At 42.8% G+C, this 19,707-nt stretch overlaps 2 protein-coding genes across 2 annotated transcripts; both read right to left on the bottom strand.

Annotated features, from left to right (window-relative positions):
* Window positions 1-4,966: 4,966 nt before the first annotated feature.
* LOC149298959 (BRISC complex subunit Abraxas 2-like) lies at window positions 4,967-13,005 on the bottom strand. Its single transcript, XM_089486956.1, has 9 exons — window positions 12,934-13,005; window positions 10,185-10,275; window positions 10,012-10,048; window positions 9,619-9,685; window positions 8,687-8,877; window positions 7,696-7,815; window positions 7,341-7,425; window positions 7,149-7,263; window positions 4,967-5,346 (listed from the first exon to the last, which is right to left on the bottom strand). Exons 1-9 carry the CDS (start codon window positions 13,003-13,005, stop codon window positions 4,967-4,969), a joined length of 1,158 nt encoding a protein of 385 aa, XP_089343082.1.
* Window positions 13,006-14,943: 1,938 nt separating this feature from the next.
* Window positions 14,944-18,429, bottom strand: LOC149298960 (EEF1A lysine methyltransferase 2-like). The gene is made up of 6 exons (XM_089486794.1): window positions 18,383-18,429; window positions 16,656-16,721; window positions 16,413-16,527; window positions 16,221-16,331; window positions 15,466-15,682; window positions 14,944-15,047 (listed from the first exon to the last, which is right to left on the bottom strand). Exons 1-6 carry the CDS (start codon window positions 18,427-18,429, stop codon window positions 14,944-14,946), a joined length of 660 nt encoding a protein of 219 aa, XP_089342920.1.
* Between the last annotated feature and the right edge of the window lie 1,278 nt (window positions 18,430-19,707).

The following is a 19,707-nucleotide window of genomic DNA, read 5'->3' on the forward strand; positions in this document are numbered from 1 at the left end:
TTAAGCAGCTGGGCAGGTGACGTCATAGAAGCAGCAAGAGAGTAAACCATAACAATAACATCATAAAGAGCCATAGTACGCCAAAGCACACTGCAGACAAATTATCCTCCCAGGAACGGCTAGTGCAAGGCGGACACACCAGCCATTTTTTCCCAGGCCACATGTACATTGTACATGCTGCTGATCAGCTGCCCTTTGGTATGAGCAACGTTGTTATTATTATCTTTTATTTATTATTATTTAGAGCCAGAAGTGTACACAGCGCTTGGTACAGAACATGCATTCAAAGGGAAACATTTTACTAAGAGGCAGCATATAGACTTGTGAATGTAAAAAAAACCCAATAAAACTGAATATACAGATGAAAACAAAAATAAATGTGTTTTGTGTGATATACGCTCAAAGGATCTGACAAAACTAGATCTGACAGACTAAGATGAAGCGATACACGTGGAAAAATATGGAGAATAATTTAGCGTTTATGCTTCCCGCATACCAACACGTACCGGTCACCGACATGTGAAACGTTTGTACATCCTGGAGGAATAAAACGCTGCGATATCGTCGAGTGTAATAGTCGGGTTATTCGGTAAGGACGAGGGCTCATAACACAGCCAAGGTTTAGGGTCCCCCATACAAAATACACGTTGTAACGTATCCCATTGTAGTGTAACGCTAGAGCTATAAGAACCCAGATATATGTATCGGTAAAAAAATAAAAATTCTGATTTAACACTTTCATTATTGATGGGTAATTTCTATACCAACTGGCCCTCGTGGAGTGAAAAGGACACTACCAGTAATATACATTGCAAAATAGTCAAAGATGTACGTTTCTTCAGGAATCACTACATCGGACTTTACCCCCTTCCATAGGTGTTCATGGCACGGCATGGGGCTGTAACTAAAAAGTGGGGTAGTTGCGAGACTCTGCAAGGTGGGGGGCAAGCAGTCCCCCTGCACCCCCACTCTGCGAGAATATACGACGGTGCGGGGCAGGACTTCTGACGCTGCCCTAGGCACCAAGAACTTTAGTTATGACTCTGCCATGGCATACACCAAGTATTTCCCGAACATGTGAATACCAAATGCAAAATAAATCGGAAAGTTTTTCCTGCTAAAAAGCACACAACTCTACACACATACAGATTAAGTGAAGCCACAGGGCTCATTCAATTATAATATACGGCCGAGAATACAGCAGCGAGGGAAGTTACAGCAGGAAGACCCTGGACCCCTCATAATATTTTGCCTAAAAAGCCTTTGTCGAGTGGAGTGTCATTCCGTGGCACGACGTACCCATGGATTTCATGGTGGATCTGCACACGACGTTTCCCCAACTGGCCAACTTTTGCTAATTCTTGTGATGACTCGAGGCGAGATAAAAAAATACCTGCAGTAATATGGGCACAATTCCTTTCCCATTACACGCACTGTATTTGTGTTATTATTTGCAAACATGCGCTACCGTATAAATAAGATGTGAGTGGGGGTGCCTAAATGTCACTCCCACAACCCAGAGATTGCCGTACCCGGGACCTTTCCAAATTATTTTAACAGGGACACCTGCCCGGGACTTAAATGAAAACATCGATTTTTTTTCTTTTGGTTTTTTTTTTACTTTATTTAAATCCTCCATGTTAAATAACGCCGGCACCGCAACGGAGTCACGGAGAGTGAGGGGCGCCGAGTGGTTGCTGAAAACTTCACAAGCGACCGCTCGGCGCCCCTGCCCGGGACTTAAATTAAAGCATCGGGGTTTTTTTTGTTTGTTTTAACTTTAACATCCAGGGCGAGAAGACGGACGCCTCCCGCTCCCACCGCAGGACTCATCAAGGTAAGTAAGGATAATGAGAAGTAGGGAGAGAGGGTGAGGGGAAGGCAGTGAGAAGGGGCAGGGGGGGCAGTGAGATGGGGCAGAGGGGGGGAAGGCAGTGAGAAGGGGCAGAGGTGGTATATAGTGAGAAAGGGGAGTTTTGTGACAAGATTTTTTTCCTTTCCTTTTTTGAAATGGGGGGGGGCGCCGCAGGAGTAGTCCGCACAGGGCGCCAGAACACTTAAGGCCGGCTCTGTTCAAATGATGAGTAGGAGTCATAGGTATCATCAGATCAATGTAGAGTATAAATGAGTCAACTCCACACAGTGTGAGCCTGAGATTTTGACCAATCACCGGGGAGATTCGTCTTCGCCTACGTTTTACCTTCGCTCTCTTCTCTTCTTCGTGTCTTCGGAACGAAAACTAACTCTTTGTGTTCGTTTTCATGTTTGCCCGAAGACGAATGCACAAGTCTATTAATATCTGGGTTTATAATATTCCAGGTATGGGTCTGGATTTTGAAAGTCGTGAAAAACTATTCAATATATTCAATTAGATCATTTAGGATTTCCGAGTTCTACATTTCCAAGTCTGCAATGCATGATAAACTGTGTGTTGTCTGTTTCAGAGGTCTGGAGATAGTCTTGATGGTGGGTTTTGTGAAATACTTTCTCGTAAAGTAAAACATAACACTCATTCACTTTATGTAGAATTAGTTATAAGCTTGACATAGCAGTTAATGTGGTAATGAGTTTTAAAGGCATTGAGCAGCCAGAGGAGACTTAAATGTATCAACGGAAGAAATCTAGATCACATCAGGATGTCCATGGAACTTGTGAGTCTGTTTCTATTGTCAACTACTGAAGGATTGTACAATGAGACAACAGTCAGAAGATCACGAGCGAGCGGGGCAGCAGTCAGAAGATCACGAGCGAGCGGGGCAGCAGTCAGAAGATCACGAGCGAGCGGGGCAGCAGTCAGAAGATCACGAGCGAGCGGGGCAGCAGTCAGAAGATCACGAGCGAGCGGGGCAGCAGTCAGAAGATCACGAGCGAGCGGGGCAGCAGTCAGAAGATCACGAGCGAGCGGGGCAGCAGTCAGAAGATCACGAGCGAGCGGGACAGCAGTCAGTTCTATTTCCATTACATGGTACAGGCAGACATCAAACCTGGATGTGGCACTTTGAGCAACAGAGCAGACACACCAACAACTAATCCAAGCGGTCCCAGGTTTAGACGGGTCATATCGCAGTTTATTCTTCTCCTTTCTTCTAGTAACATCTCTTTAATGTGGCTGCCTTCTGCTGCATGTCTGTGGAAACATTTGGCAACATAGTAATTTCATGTAGTGAACACTATGTAGAAACGTGCGTCTATTTGGACTGGGTGCGATACAGACCTGCAGTATATGGAGGAGGTGGTTTACATTTAAACTGCCATTGATAGACAGTTTGCAGCATACCGATTGCTAGTTTATTATAGTGTTTTTTTAATAACAATAACATTAAAAGTTAAGTTTTAATGGCAGTTTTCAGTTGTGTTGTATGGTTGTAGTTAATACTTGGGTTTGATTACCTTTGAGAATCCTGCAATTAACTGGATTAATTTGGAGCCTTTCCTATACTGTTTTTTTTGTTGTAAAAAAAAAAGTCTATGAATAAAAGAGCTAATAAAAATAAAGGAAAAAAATGTCAACACACATTGTATTCGATAAACTAAAGCACGTTTATTACGTCTGATTGCAACAATTGTACCAGTCTTAAGGCTGAAAATGTTTGCGCCATTCAGAGAATGAGACAAATTTTCTTTACGATCTTCCAGGCTAAAAAGTTTCATCGGCACATGAGTTCCTACTCCAGGACACGATCGGACCACCAACAAAGACACGCAGAACGTAGTACGGCCGTCGTGCTGTGATCTACCCAAACAGCATTTGTCTATACTTCTGTGCTTAGAACGCCAATTTGGAAGATAGGTCACTGCAAGCAAAAGTCTCTGACCCTCCTCCTTCTTAGATTAAAAGAAAAGTATCATATTTAGTAATTAAATTAAAAAGTGCAGCTAATTATAAAATAGATCCTCACACTGTTGTCGTGGTCACGTAGTACAACTTGAGTGTAGGAAGTGAGAATAAGCATACTTGAGAATAAATGTTTTAGTTCTGCCGGTAGTCACTTCAGGATTCCATATCTGGTAACCAATGATGTAGGAGTAGTAGTCTCAATGCTTACGTCAAGCCAAGGTTTTAAGTTACACCACCGTATGTTACCACCGGTTATTTGGGGAAACTGTTCAGAGGCTGGATATCATAGAACAAGGTCACTCTTGAAAGTTGGTATGCACCGTGGTCTTAGCTACTTTGGTTTTCAAAGTAATGTGTAGAGTTTGGTGTACCGGCTGTGATTGTGCTCACTCCCGTATTGGTGGCAATTATAAAGGTCTACAAACCTTGAAACCTCTACTTAAAAGGAGTTACAAAGGGATGTTAAAAGAGTTGGTTCTGGATAAAAAAACAGCGTGCATTTTTTGAATTGGTAGTCTTAAGAACGTTAAGCAAGTTAAATGATTACCATGACAGATCTATTGTAAGATTTTAAAACTTTGGGAACGGTTCCAAATAAATGAGGGAGGACAAAAAAATAAATAAAAAAAAAAAGCAGCAATGAGAAAGTGAAGAATGCAGTATCTGGGCAGCGCCAAGAACTGTTACAGGCATCCGAATCTGGAAGATTGTCCTAACTGCCTTGAGTGCTGCTCTTGCAGAGACCGAAGACATTCATTCCTTCGCCCCTAGAGCAAACGCAGGCCAGGCTTGTTCCGGCAGTGAAGAGGTTGAGAGACTGATAAAAGTGCGATGCAAGCTGGTTAGATTTCCCAACTCCCTTATTTACCTAATGATCCCTTCAATACAATTCCCAGAGGTCAATAGTAGTGGCTCAACATTTACAGGATACATATGACAAGCAGCTCCATCTACACTATCAGCTCCACAGAAGCACAGGTGATTCAGAAGTCAGTGAATAAGGGAAGCTGCTGGGGAGTAAGAGTGTTGCACTCAAGCAGCCGGGAGCCTTTACTCCCAAAGGCTGAAAGCTTCACATTGCTTACATTCCATGTTATTGTGCCAAAGCTCCTGGCACAGAGAAGGCAGTCACTGCAGAGCCACGTCTCTGTCTGCTTGTGTGTTGGTCTGGCACAGTTGTTCATCTACAATATCGCTGTCAGCAGACCCTAAACTGTGTCGTGACTTGTAGTCACATTGCGATTCCTCTGTCTCTTCTTTGACTGCTGTCTTTGATGCGCGTTTCCCACCATCTTTGATTACAAGGTGTTGGCAAGAGGACCCCACCGCCTGCGGCCTTGGCATGTCAGGTGGGCTATCCACGCTGTCATCTGTGTTTGTGCTGTCTAAATACGGAGGAGGCAGGAGGTCTTGAGGTCTAGAAGAGGCACCGACTAAGTCTCCACTGCTAAATGTGGGGAAGCTGTCCAAAGAGCCTTCTGTCCCCAGTAAAATCGTATGACGCAGGTCTGCGGATGAGAGGCACAGTAGTTGGTATGAATCACTAAGTGTTTAAATACATACCCCAAAGCCCCCTGCCCTATTTCAATCTGGAAATTAGCGACAGGCACACTTACAGGACAGGATTTAGTAATTACCCCCGCCACTGATTGTTACTCTGCAACACCTTCTAGTATCACACCTACACCAACCCAGATTGCTATATCACATATCAAAGTAATATGACAAAAAAAACTGCCTTCCATAATAATTATACTGAGACATAGAATATGACCCACTTAATATGGTTACTTGGACGTTAAGATAACTTTAATATATATTATATAAAGAATATCAATATACTTTTAAATGTAAATAACGAGATTCCAGTTTGAAATGTGGCCTCACCAGCATAGCAAGCAGTGATATACCGTATTGGCTCGAATATAGGCCGCACTTTTTTCCCCCACTTTAAGTTTGTAAAGTGGGGGTGCGGCCTATATTCGGGGTCTAGCGCCGGGCAGGCAGCGGGGTTAGGATACAGATCCCCCGCAGCGGTGCAGGGGGACCTGCATCCTAATCCCCGATACGCTCAGACAGCCTCCCCTGGCAGCACTTCCCACGGGGGGGGGGTGCGCCGGCAAGGGAGGTTGTCTAAGTGCATCGTGCGGACCGTCCGCACGATGCGTTTTACCTCTGCCCCCCCCCCGGACTTACCGGAGCAGACTCCAGGGTGTCTTGCGGGGCTGGCGGGGGACATCTACGCAATACGCGTATACAACTTCCGGTGCCGGCATATCCAGTGCCGGCACCGGAAGTTGTATACGCGTATTGCGTAGATGTTCCCCGCCGGCCCCGCAAGACACCCGGGAGTCTGCTCCGGTAAGTGAGGAGGACAGTGGCAGCATATCTCGGGGGGGGGGGGGGGGGGGGGACACAGAGTGGCAGCATGTTTTTTTGGTGCTTTTTTAAAGAAAAAAACTTTTTCTTTAAAAAAGAACCAAACTTTTAGGGTGCGGCCTATATCCGAGCCAACACGGTATGTCAGATTTGCTTGATTGCTATAAGACAAATTTTTAAAAGTTGACCGTAGAATCACGGTTTAGACATGACCCCCCCCCAGTGAATTCCGATTGGCTTAGGTTACATAGTTATATAGGCTGAAAAAAGACATGCATCCATCAAGTTCAGCCTTTCCTATATCGGTTAATTTGTTGCTCTTGATCCAAAAGAAGGCAAAAAAACCCAGTTTGGTTCTTTCCAATTTTGCACTAACCAGGGAAAAAAATCCTTCTTGACCCCAAAATGGCAGTCACATTTCTCCTTGGATCAATAAGCTGTTTCCCCATAATTAAAGATTATATCCCCGAATATTAAGGTAACCCTAAGGTTAGGTGTCACTATACAGACTGCCACCACATGGACAAAAAGTATGTGACACACATACATAATTAGGTGTACATTGGAACACCATTTAATGTACACATTATTTTATGTTTTAGAGAGTATTTTTGATTTTATGTATATTTTAAGCCTGCGGAGCGGTCACAGAGCGTCCTGGGGTGGGTGTTGGGTGTCGCTGAATGCCTCATGATCAAGGCATTTCAGCTACACCATTGACGCTTAGGAGGTGTTCATTACAGCAACGGCATTTAGGCAAGGAAAGTGATCGTTGTTCACTTTCTAAGCTTATTTAATTTAATGTCGGTTCAGGACTGTCAAAGGTCGCTAAGGGGTTAAAAGCTTTCCTGGTTTAGTGCAGCTTAGTGGTCCCTACGTAAACCGCCTGTAATGATTAATGCAGACGTGCAGCAGTATCACCGGAACTTACTTTGCTCGCGATTCTTCTCTTCTTTCCTCTGACTTATCAAGTCTCGCAGTTTCTTCACTTCCGCCTGGTAGGATTCTACTACCCTCTCACTCTTCTCAACTTCTTCACAGACAGCCTTACACCAGAAAGGAGAGGGTAAGTTCACCGTAAATGTGTAGCCAATAACATTCACATCATCTCACAACTACTTACCTGAACCTTCTCTTGCAGAGCATTATAAACCTGATAAATAAGTCTGATGTCCTTCATCACACCATCTTTATCAAAAAAATTGCTACTGGAAAAGAAAAATAAGATACAAATATGGTCAATTTTTTCAGATGCTCTCACTAATTTAAATCACATTGCATAGTGGGTTAGCAGATAAACGGAACAACCCCCCATCAGTAGTTGCAGAGGTTAATACAGTGAACGAATACATGCCTGGGATAATCATACAGCTATCCAGAATATAAGACAAGACCAAGGACTGATGAGGATCAGAGGAAAAATGGGCAGACTATACAGGCCAAATGGATCTTATCTGCCACGAATACCGCCAACTTACCCATGTTCTTTAATCACTTTGGCATAGTTTTGGGAGGTGTTTGGCACTGATGAAACTTTATATTCTTGCTGACTCGTCGTGCCCAGGTTTGGAATTGTAAGCGATACCCTCTGGTTAAACCTGGCAAACAAAGAATAGGGCAAAGGTGTTGCCCGCGTGAATCATCACATCCAGAAACAATTTAATGATCAACTAGGTAGACTATTTTCCAAAGTTATGCTGTCCCATCCAAATTCTCCATATGTTTGTCTGTTTCATAAAATGATGAGACAAAAAAAATACTCTAAATACTAAGTACATGAAAACTAAGTTATTCATTAAAACTAAGCACGGCCAAATGTAGATCCTGTGGTTTACCACTATAGTGGAAATAAGTTTCCTTTAGTTCAACATATAGCTTTAGTGTTAAGAGTTTCAAAGTTGGCCACATGTATTGGAGAGTGCTGGCTGAAGCTGATGAGAAGAAACCGGTAATAAGTAGCTAATGGATGCTCCCTGAGAGCAGTGCTAAAAATTTGATATAATCCCTAGATTCTAGTTAATATCCAGAGCTTTAAATAGTCCTCTAAAAAACTAAAGTCTAGTAGCACTGAGTGCGCGCAAATAGCAGTAAAGTGAGAGAGCACCATGCTCAGACTTAACTATGCCCATGTTTCGCCATATTGCCTGGACCGTTGGAGAAGCCAAGCAATAACACAATAAATATTAAAAAGAACTTTGGCTACGATGGCAGCAGACATATTTTTTTATATTTTTTCTCCCAGAGAGACCCCTAAGCACCACCACATGATACGTAGTTGGCCTTTGGGACCCACCTTTACAACTACATATCATGTATGTGGTTGGCGCTGAAAGGTCTACACAGTTAAGTAAATGCACATTCACTTAGGAACTACAGGATGCTTCCCACCACAATGGATTTGTCAAGTATTCCATCATGACCCCATGTTTTATTAATCTCTCTAGTAAGGAATGATCTCATTTCAGCTACCTGCGATTGGGCCTGAAGAGCACATATTCCAAGGCATGAGTGGAGGTGTTGGCAGTTGAAATGAAACTGATTAGCAGGAAGACTAAATCAGGGACACCAAGAAGGTGGGTTAGCTGCTTATGCAAAATCTGTTCTCTGTATGACATCTGCTGCTGTGTGTTTCTCCGAAACCTGTACCATCCGATCACGTTCTGTCCGTATAAAACACAGGAGGAGAAGGTTAGACATTTGAACGATATAGTAATTTGACATAATATGATTTTATTTCACCCCTCGCAGGGCAACAGTGAACAAAATGACAGCAAAAAGTCACTTAGTATACATAGAGGATCAATGACAAGGAATTCATTTAAGGAGTCATAAAGAGAATGCAACAAGATGGCAAAAGTGCACTGATCAAAACTTGTATAAACCATTTTATACATTAATAAGGAAATCAAGAAGGCTTCTGAATGGTTTGCCTACCACCCTTCATAAGATACATTACGTTACTCAAGTCTCTGAGGCTAATTTCGTACGGTAAAAACCACTTTTGGTTCAGCTGACTTTAGGTAACTTTCCAGGGTAATGCTTTAAGCAATTTTCCTGTCCAGATCTGAGAAATTCAGCTAATTGAGGATTTATATGTTAACGCAGTAGTGTATTTCATTAACGTTCCCACATCTGTATTAGTGTTCCAACAAGCAAAGTTCTAAATAAATATTTCATAAACATTCACGGAGAGATATCAATTTTTAGCAACTCGGAAAGCTTCCAGCATTATCACACAAAAGGTATAGGTTCTGTTTCAAAGGAACACTAAGAGTAGCCCATCAACACGCATGCCATTCAGAGCAAGCTTGATTAAAAAAAAAAACAGGTAAGGATTAACAAACCCCAAAACTACGGCTTTTATCCCACTTAGAGAATGAAAAGAAGAAAACAGATCATACTTTCCGTCTGTCCTTGAGGATTCGATCAAGGCTTTCCTCATTGACCATGCCAGTGTAGTCATAGAAACTGCCAGAAAGAACAGACTGGTTTTAGGTCTGCAGATCAAATGCCAACGGTTGATATCCAGTTTATGGTCGGGGTTAAGCTTTTGGGAAGGTGATAAATCCAGTTTACTACATATTTAGGACTCGGATTACTTTGACTTTTTAGGGGACTACGACATTCGTTGAGGTCAGTACAAAATACACAAAATTAACTTAATACACATTAAATAAGACTTGAACCAAACTGGTACCAGTAACCATTATTCTATTTAGCAGCAAGCTATAGATTATGCTATTTACCCACCTATAGAGAATGACTTGCTATTATGGTACTTTAGAAAAACCTACCTGAACAGTTTGGTACACGGCTCATGTCTGTGGATCTCTGAAAGGTAAACATATGAGCGGAAATTAGAGTAGAACAGAACTGACAAATGTAGAATCTTAAAGGATACATTTGTCAGTTCTGTTAATGTAGGCATCCAACATACATCATAAAGGGAAAAGCAATCGTTACCTACCTATAACCTGCACGAGCTCTGTGTTACCAATCTGGGAATCGCTGATCGAGAATGTTTCCTCTTGCCTCACTTCTCCCAACAAGAACCCTTCCTAGAAAAGTAATAAAAATAGACGTCGCTTACAAAAAAAAATTACCATTATACCCTAACCAGACAGACAAAAATTGTCTTAACCCTTTGGTTTTAAACCTGTGTTGTGCTTTTAGAAAGATCAAATGGTTACATAAAGACAATTTGCTCATATTTACCAACATGAGTGGAGGGCACTGTATACACACACGCTATAGTGTTAACCACCGTATATTAAACAGTATACTGGTAAGTATATAATGCATATTAAAGCGCACCTATTGTTTTCAATGTAGCATCCTCTCACAAAGGCAAGATAAATGCCTTTAAACCACCTATGCCACTCTGCCCCCAGATATGCCTCATTCCTCCCTATATGCCCCCCCAACTTACCAATGCATCCCTAGACATGTCCCCCGTGCTCCAGACAACCTGGTGCGTAGTGGGGGCAGCCAGTGGACGTCTGCACCATGCGAGGAGACAACCTCTGCTGCTACCCGACACTTCTGTCGGGGCTTCTATGAGGGAGCACTGGAAGGTTATGCAACGCCAGTGCTCCATCATAGAAGCCCCAGCAGAAGTGTCGGATAGCAGTGAAGGTTGCTCGCGGACATTCACCGGCTGCCAGGCAGCGCTGCAGGGGACCCTCCTCTCCGGCAGCCAGTGAACGTCTGCAAGATGCACGTAGACAACCACCGCTGCTGCTGGCCAGTACTTCCCCCGGGGCTTCTATGGTGGGGCACAGAAAGTCATGTTTCGCCGGCACTCTATCATAGAAGCCCCGGCAGCAGAGGTCGTCTGCGCGCATCGCACAGACTTCCACCGGCTGCCAGACAGGAGCATCCAGGTCCCCTGCAGCGCTGAGGGGATCTGGATCTTAGTCTTATAGTCAGACCTCTATTTGAGATCAGACTATAAGACAACCTCGAATATAAAAGACGAGGGCATTTGCGCTGAAAAAAAACGTGTTATAATCGAGCAAATACAGTATATAGAAGTCATCACTAAATGGCTTGTGAGATTTGTCAAGATGTACAGTATTTGCTCGATCATATATGATTATAAGACGACCCCCCAAAATCTGATTAATTTATGAAAAAAAGAAAAAGCCTGAATATAGGACGACCCTATAGGAAAAATTTTTTTACCAGTAAATGTTAATTCATGTAAACTATGTGAACAATTTTTTTTAATAAAAGCTATGATTGAGAAAAATATATATATATTTGCCCCCCCAAACTTACCAGTGCTTCTGAGTCCCCGGTGCTTAGTCCGGGCAGCGTGTAGAGCTCTACGCAATTTGCGTACACAGCTTCCGCTGCAGCCGGGAGGAGGTGCGGTTAGCAGCGGGGGGTTGTCTGCGTCCATCCCACAGACCTTCCCCGGCTGTCAGAGTTCCCCGGCCGCCCCGGTGCGGGAAACTCTGATCTCTGCGATGGACGCAGACAACCCCCGCTGCTAACTGCACCTCCTCCCGGCTGCAGCGAAAGTTGTGTACGCAAATTGCGTAGAGCTCTACACGCTGCCTGGACTACACACTGGGGACTCAGAAGCACCGGTAGGGGGGGGGGGGCGATGTCACAATACAGGAGGATCCAGGTCCCCTGCATCACTGCGGGGGATCTGGATCTTAGTCAGACCTATTTGAGGTCTTTTGCTCTGGAAAAAACCTTGTCTTATAATCGAGCAAATACGGTAATTCAGGCAGAATCAGCCAAGGCCAAAGTGAAGCATGAACCCCCTTCTGTGCCAACATATCCAAGGGAACTTGTGCCAGGCTGTGCCAATAGAGAGAAGGGAGCAGAAGCTCATGAAGCAGGATAGGTAAGACCTCCTGCCAAAACCGGGGCGAGGAAGCGGAGAGAGAGTCCACGCCGAAAACGGGGCGAGGAAGCGGAGAGAGAGTCCACGCCGAAAACGGGGCGAGGAAGCGGAGAGAGAGTCCACGCCGAAAACGGGGCGAGGAAGCGGAGAGAGAGTCCACGCCGAAAACGGGGCGAGGAAGCGGAGAGAGAGTCCACGCCGAAAACGGGGCGAGGAAGCGGAGAGAGAGTCCACGCCGAAAACAGGGCGAGGAAGCGGAGAGAGAGTCCACGCCGAAACCGGGGCAAGGAAGCAGAAAAACATCACACGCAGGTAGAGATGTTCAGACAAACACATTTCCTGCACGGCAACAAGCTGGGGGTGGGATTCTAATAAAAAGGCACCCCATGAAAGATTTAAAGAGACCATATACATATATATGAAAGTCCTTAAAATGGCTGGCGCGCCCCTTTAAGCGGCACTGGCTACTTCCAAGCATGCCATGGCCATCGTATAGATGTTAACCCATCAGACAGCATGATCGCAAAGACTAAAATAGAGGAACGCGTTTAACCGGCTGCTCTCTCCTGTTCACCGAGACAACCACACCCTGACCCGCTCTCACAGCCTCTCGCCTACTAGTGACAGTCCCATGCAGCTGTCACCGGGCCTCACCCACACGAATACCCGGAAAACAGTGCATTATTCCCCATGGCCGACACCCACAGCTTTCCAGGCCATAGCTGGTCACCCACTTCCTCCCGTGTGAGACACAGCGTAGGGTATCCCCTGTACTCGCTCATCCTTTCTTACAAGCGCCCTTTCTACTAGCAGAGAAACGAATACCATTTCCCCGGTCACTGCCTCCGGTACTTACGTGATCCGAGTCGCTGTTAGCGCTATGATAACACAAGGAACTGAACGTATAACCCGAAATGGAAGCCGCCATGATGGTGAGCCCGCTCCCTCCCACAATCCCCCGCGCCGCCGCCCCGCCATGACGTCACCCGTCAACCTGCGCGCTGCTCTCTGGGGATTGTAGTCCAGGGAATCTTTAGAGGGGGGAGGTCGGTCAGTGCTGTTTTGCGACTTTACCACCAGTTAGTTATAGTAACCATGACATTTTAGTGCTAGAACTGGTACAAAGAGCAATGAGTAGCCCTGACAGTGATCTAAGGGAACCCTGGAATGAATAGTCATCATGCGACCCACCGTAAAAACAATGATGGCAACCATTAAGAAATGGTAGTATGTACATGGCACCTATTAATGGTGTACTGCAATTCATGGTCATCTAGCGGCTTAGTAAATACAATAAAAAAGTCCACAATCCACTCCTGGATTCCAGAGTCTGGCCCTGTACTGTATAAGATGACAATTATAAAGCAATTCAAAACTGATACATTTAACTGATATTAAAATATTTTTCTTAATTTACTCAAAAAGTTGTATTTTGCCTTAAACATGCCATAGTTTTGTTTCGCTTCGTAGTTGTCTTTTACAACATATCACAAACTTGAAAATGTTGGAATTTTTTATTCCAAAGATGTTTGAATATTTAGTCCGCTTTACGCCTGGGCCAATTAGAATGAAAATATTACTTCACAAGGATATTGTTAAAGTTTTTAATACACATGGGCAGTGGGCATCCATGTATGTGGGGATTATTGTGTGGTGCATAAATCTACCACAAGCACGTTATTGATATATGACCTAATTAGATTTGCATCATAACGCTATGTATAAGCAGAATTATCACCCTTTTTACATATTCCTGTTGCTGACATGATATGACACTTTGGATGTGAGTTAATGGGGGTTTGCACAGAAAAGAAATACTTTTTACATCATGTGTATCACCTTTTGCAGCATGACTACAGACCTTTTGATTCTCTTTGAGAAATGTTCAAATATTTTATAAGCCCCATACAAGAAGAAAATACTTTTGCGGGGCGTTAATAGTGAAATCACCACATCCACCACAGGAATGACGATTGCTCCACTTCTTACCGCTTAGCATCTTAGATGAATTGATCCTCATTTGGTTGTACTTTCTGATACATCGAATGGTACAATAAACACGGCTGCAGCGCTCCCCATGCTGCTCCTCCGTGAACAGACAGGCGAAACGGAGCGACGTGCTCATCCCAACCCAGCCATCATTTTCTTTCCACCATCAAAGTCATGTAGGTCAAACAGCGCAGATGTAGACGTCCAATCCTTGTAGACCAGTAACAGGACAATCGAACACTCAAGCAGAAGTATGCTAATTAAAATTAATGGGCCACTGAAATAGAGACAACCTTAAGGGGAAAATAGATCCCAAAATACTAGTTATGTATAATTGCCTTTATTTAATGTGTGGTATGCCCATCCTGCAGCCTTTTATTGGCGCGTGCAGTTGCAATCTTTAGATATACGAACAAAGTCAACAAAGGCAAATAAAGTTACTGGGAGCATTTTGTTCTACAGATGAAGAAGCATGAATATTATCATTAATTACCTACTGACTGAAAGTATTTGGGCTTGTGATGTATTATGGTCTAAGTGATGTGATTAAACCCCCCCCCTTCTACACAACCTCACAATTAAATTGAGCCATTCATGGGCCCAATTGCTACATTGGAAAAAACTGAATATTACCATTTACTCCACATTTAGAAATTTGCCCCACAATTCCGATCGCAGTAGAAACGAGTTTGTTTTTGCAAGACTCTCATAAGATTAAGTGCCCAAGACTTCTCTATCATGGAACAAGTGGTATTTTTTATTATTACATCAAAGACTACACAAACTAGAACCCTACAGTTATTTACAGAGCTGTGGATGATGTCATAGATAAGTGTTTACAGGGTGATTTCAGGCAAAATCTAATCCACTTCTACTCTCACAAGTTGCTCTTCTTTTTGAAGACTAACGCGGTAACACTTTTGCCAGAGTGGCCTCCGAAATTAAATGTTGGTGTTGGCAACTCGTCAGCAATTTCAAAATCTGTAATGGGGGGAAAAATAATCTGATTCAGGCAACTTGTTACATTTAAGACAAATTTAAGTTCAAGAATTTAAAGATGGTACTCCTGATACTAATGTACAAGAATCATTTATTTCACACACACACAATCAGGACCAAACAGAATACAAACAGATCATGGATGATAGAGTTGTCCATCACTACATGGGAAACAATTTGCAAATGATTGTGGTTTATCTCCCATTCCCCTTCTTGTCTGCACACCACAGTCCACGAGTCTCCGGGTCCTATACATTAGTGTGGATATGTGAAACCGTCAGAGAATAAGAGAGTATCTCACTAAACCAAGACAACTTTAATCTGTCTCAAAGTGTTTCTAGATCACCTCCTATACATTCACATGCAGGATCCCAATGCATGCAAGGCTGTTGCACCTTACCTTCCCCAAACGCAATTAAAAGTTCATCTCTAGTCCAGTTACAGGATGTGATAATAAAGAGTCCATGTGGTTTCAAAGCATGGCACAAAGACTTGATATATTGTGTGCGCTTTTCTGCTGCTCCACTAGGGTCTAGGCTCACTGCATCATATGTTCCTTTATCCAAGCAAATATCAAACTGCTGCACTGGATGAAATGTTTCCAGGAAGTCTGTTACCTTCAAAATGTAACAAAACAAATTAAATACTAATATAACAAAGGTTAGAAAGCTGAAATATATATCAAGGTTGTCCCACTAAACACTACTTGTGACATCAGACTGTTATCAATTGAGAAATACAAACATGGCTGGGATTCCATCCTTGAAGTATATTTTGCAAGCCTGGTGTAATGTATAACTACATTAAACACTGGTAATATTCTCAAAGTATTTCTCAGAAAATCCATATTAACCCCCCCCCCCCCGGATTATATAATACGTAGCAGGACTCAAGGTTTTGGGTTTTTGTTCTAATTTCTGCACATAATTAATTGTTGCAACTGCATATGGACTATTCCGAACCTAATCAATTCTACTGCATCTGTGCCATTTTACTCTGCAAACATATGTTGAGCTGGGAACTTATGTATGAGTTATTTGATTTCTCTCCATCCTAGGAGTTTAGTGTCTGTCATCATGGAGAATATAAATTACAGGACAGATGCAGCATGCAATTATTTAGGACCATTACTGTATATGTATTTTGCCTTCTTACCTCTAAATGTACATGTTGAGGTGCGCCTTCCTTTTCACATATGCTTCTTGCGAGCTCAATAGCTTGTGTGCAATAATCTATCCCTGTAAGATTGCTGTAACCAGACTTTGCCTGTAAGAGTGAAAAAAAGAGAGCTTAACAGTTATATAAATGGTTGAGTAGTATTCTCTAAATAATTGGGCCTGTCCTTACCAGTTCCACCAGTAACATGCCATTCCCAGTGCCAATGTCAAGTATTGAACTAGTAGGTGGCACCCTTTGCGCATTCAGCCATCGGACAACCCGTGCCATGCTACCTTCTCCAAACCTAACAAAGAAGTATACAGTTTTCAATATTGATACGCACAGCTGTACTTGCTAGACTAGTTGCACTTTTTATTTATTCTATGGCATTCTTCATAACATGAAACGCAAATACTGCTCCAATTCACTTACCAGATTTCTCCTTCGTCACCATACTCCTGAAAAGACTTGAGTTCTCTGCTATAAACTGCATCCCAGCTGCACAACAAAAGGGGCACCAAAAGAATGACTCAACCAAACAGTGAAACACACAGGTCTTCCCCTCAACACCCCCACCAGTCCATCCATAAAAAACACAGGTAAACCCCTGGCGTAACTACAGGGGCCGCAGCTGCGACGAGGCCTGTGCCTCTTGCTCCTGTCTCCTCGTACCGGTTCAAAATTGTTTAAAAATGGCCCTTTTTAAAACTATTTTGAACCAGCACGGGGAGACACAAACGTATTGGGGTCACAGCTTTTCTAAAAATCTAAAACTTTTGTTTTTGTGTGGTGTCTCACTATTCGTGTATTAAACCACACAGACTGATGATCACTAGATCCCAAACTCTCACCTACAGTAATATCCGTTAACAAATCTCCATTTGTGAACACTAAATTTTACAAGCTGGCTCCTCAACTACTTGTTTTAAAGATAATCCCAGTACGGAGATTAGAATATGTGCACAATGGGCACAACTAGCTCCTTTGGTGTTCCAGTTCACATCAGGAAGATTAAAGTCACCCAAGATTATAACTTCCCCCTTCACTGTCATTTTAGCTGTTTGCTCAATTAGTAGTTTATCTAGCTCTTCTATTTGTCCAGGGGGTATATAAATCACACCTATACATGAGTGTGTGCCAAAGCGTATGTGGGCAGGCAAGTGGCAAAGAAGGCACAGACACGTTGTTTGGGGGGGCAATGATGGCACATACGAACTGTTGAAGTTGGGGGCCCTGGGGCAGTTTTCGCACCAAGGCACAGTGGTTTCTAGTCACTCCCCTGATGTGAACAGTGGCTGTTTCAATTATATATTTTTCTACCTTGTTTTAAACTAATACATTACAAATCAGGTTTATGTTTTCTTACTATTTCATTTATAAATAGAAATATAAAAGGGGGCCCCAATTTTTAATGAAAACTGTTTGGTATCACACCCGGGAGCGACTATATCCATGTTTTCTTAAAGAAAAGTAAAAAAAAAAAAAAAAAGGACTAGATAACAGAGCCAAGGCAAATGCCCATAATAATAAAACCCAATTTTAATGATATACTTCTAGAGCCAGGTATGCCCTCAGGCATATATCATTTTCAAATCCTTTATAAATGACTGCTTTATGAGAAAGTTTGATGCTTGATTGCCATCATCTTTGTCCCACGGCTTCATCACATGAGTTGCCTAGCAACAGCATCAGGCAGTGGAATTGCTATAACAAAGAATAACTGTTGATACTGAACACACACAAGTATGTTTTATTATTTATTATGTAATAGAGTTCTACAGTGAGCATTATACATCACTGTCAGAGACTAAAAGATCAGTCTGTCTATTCAAGAGAGGTCACTAAGGATTACAATAAATCCCCTCTGTCACTTAATGTGGATATTTGCTAGCGTGGTCCGAATCACATGGGATAGCTATTCATGGGAGCGTTCGCCACACATCCAGTATGTGCTTCACGATACGGCTGATCGCTTAGTAGCAAAATATTTGCACAACTACTAACGTTATTTCCTCAACTAAGCTCTTTCCGCCTTACATTATCTGCCACTCCCTATGTATACATACATATACCTTCACGGGGATGCCATAACCACACGTGCAGAATGAAAATTTCCGGTGTGCAAGCATGGCGCCCACCCACTGTCTTATTAAACTCACTGTTCTTTAGTCCCCAAAGCGGACGGAGCGAATTGAGCCTCACTCATATCACGTGAACGTAAAGCGAAAGAGAAACAACCGGCTCAGCTAACTAATACCGTGTGTCGCCGGTATAATACGTCATTAGCAATGCTCGCGGGGCATTGCGGGAATTACGGCTGACAATGGGGCGGTCCCTCCCTGTCTGCATAATTTCCATAGCAAGTTTGTCACGTGCCACAAAGCTCATAGGATCTGAGTCTTACGTCACCATGATGCGCATAACACACACGTCTCTGGTGTTTGCCCTGACAGGGGAATTTGAAAGCGGTATATATAATGTTACGTTTCCAGTTGTGTTTACATGAACTTTTAAAGGGACATTCCAACCATCATAGCACTTTAATGCATAGCTGGAGGCCCCTTTAACTTACCTTGTAAAGGCATGGAGGGATTCAGGCATTTTCCCCATCTCACTGCAATTGTGTGTTCAGAGGATGTGTTCCATCTTTGCATGTCATATACTGACCCTCTTAGCACCAGCTTAGCAACCATCACAAAGGGTGTGAATGTGTGGAAAGCTCCCCAACTGATGTCAATGGGATCACTTTCCTGCCACTGACTGGCTACTTCAAGCAGCCAATCAGTGCTGAGAATCATTGGACTACGAAGGGCGCAGCAGCCACAGTTCCATAGAGGCAGCTTCTACTTCGTTATTTATTTATTGTGTAAAGAATGCATATTCCAGTACTCACAAAGCACTTTAGTATGTATGCTGACCCTATAAATTACTTTAGTATATCTGGCAATCTTAGGGTAAGCGAATAGCATAATATCGCTATGAATTATGAATGCTTGCGATCGTTACATTACGTGGGCTTCGTTCAGCATTGGTTGAAAATGTACGACTAGAAAAGCTTTCTCTCACCTACTTTACCCACTTAGACAAAATACTAATTCAACAGTATACAATATTAAGTAAATTAAACTAAGCCGATCCAGAATGTTATTTCCTCTAAATGTTTAGTCAATGGAAACATCACAGAGAGTTTATGAAGCCCTTTTAAGTTTCTATGGCAACAGCCTGCCAGTGATTTTGCGTCACATGATCTAGAATTCCCTAAACAAAAATACAAATAAGACAAAGTTATGTTTGTAAATTATATATTTAGTTAGCTACATAACATATTAGAAAATAAAATCCTATGTGGTTTTCAAAGTTTGATAGCTTTGATTTGGATAATTATCGTTCGTAGTTTCTGTTTAAGTACTTCACATAGAGGGTTATCAAAAGAGATTCTGGTGCGCAGTTTATAAGATGTCTTCTCACCATAGCAACCACTGGT

This window comes from Sceloporus occidentalis, unplaced genomic scaffold, assembly GCF_023333645.1.
Source record: "Sceloporus occidentalis isolate IW3139 unplaced genomic scaffold, rSceOcc1.0.p SCAF_30, whole genome shotgun sequence".
Lineage (NCBI taxonomy): Eukaryota > Metazoa > Chordata > Lepidosauria > Squamata > Phrynosomatidae > Sceloporus > Sceloporus occidentalis.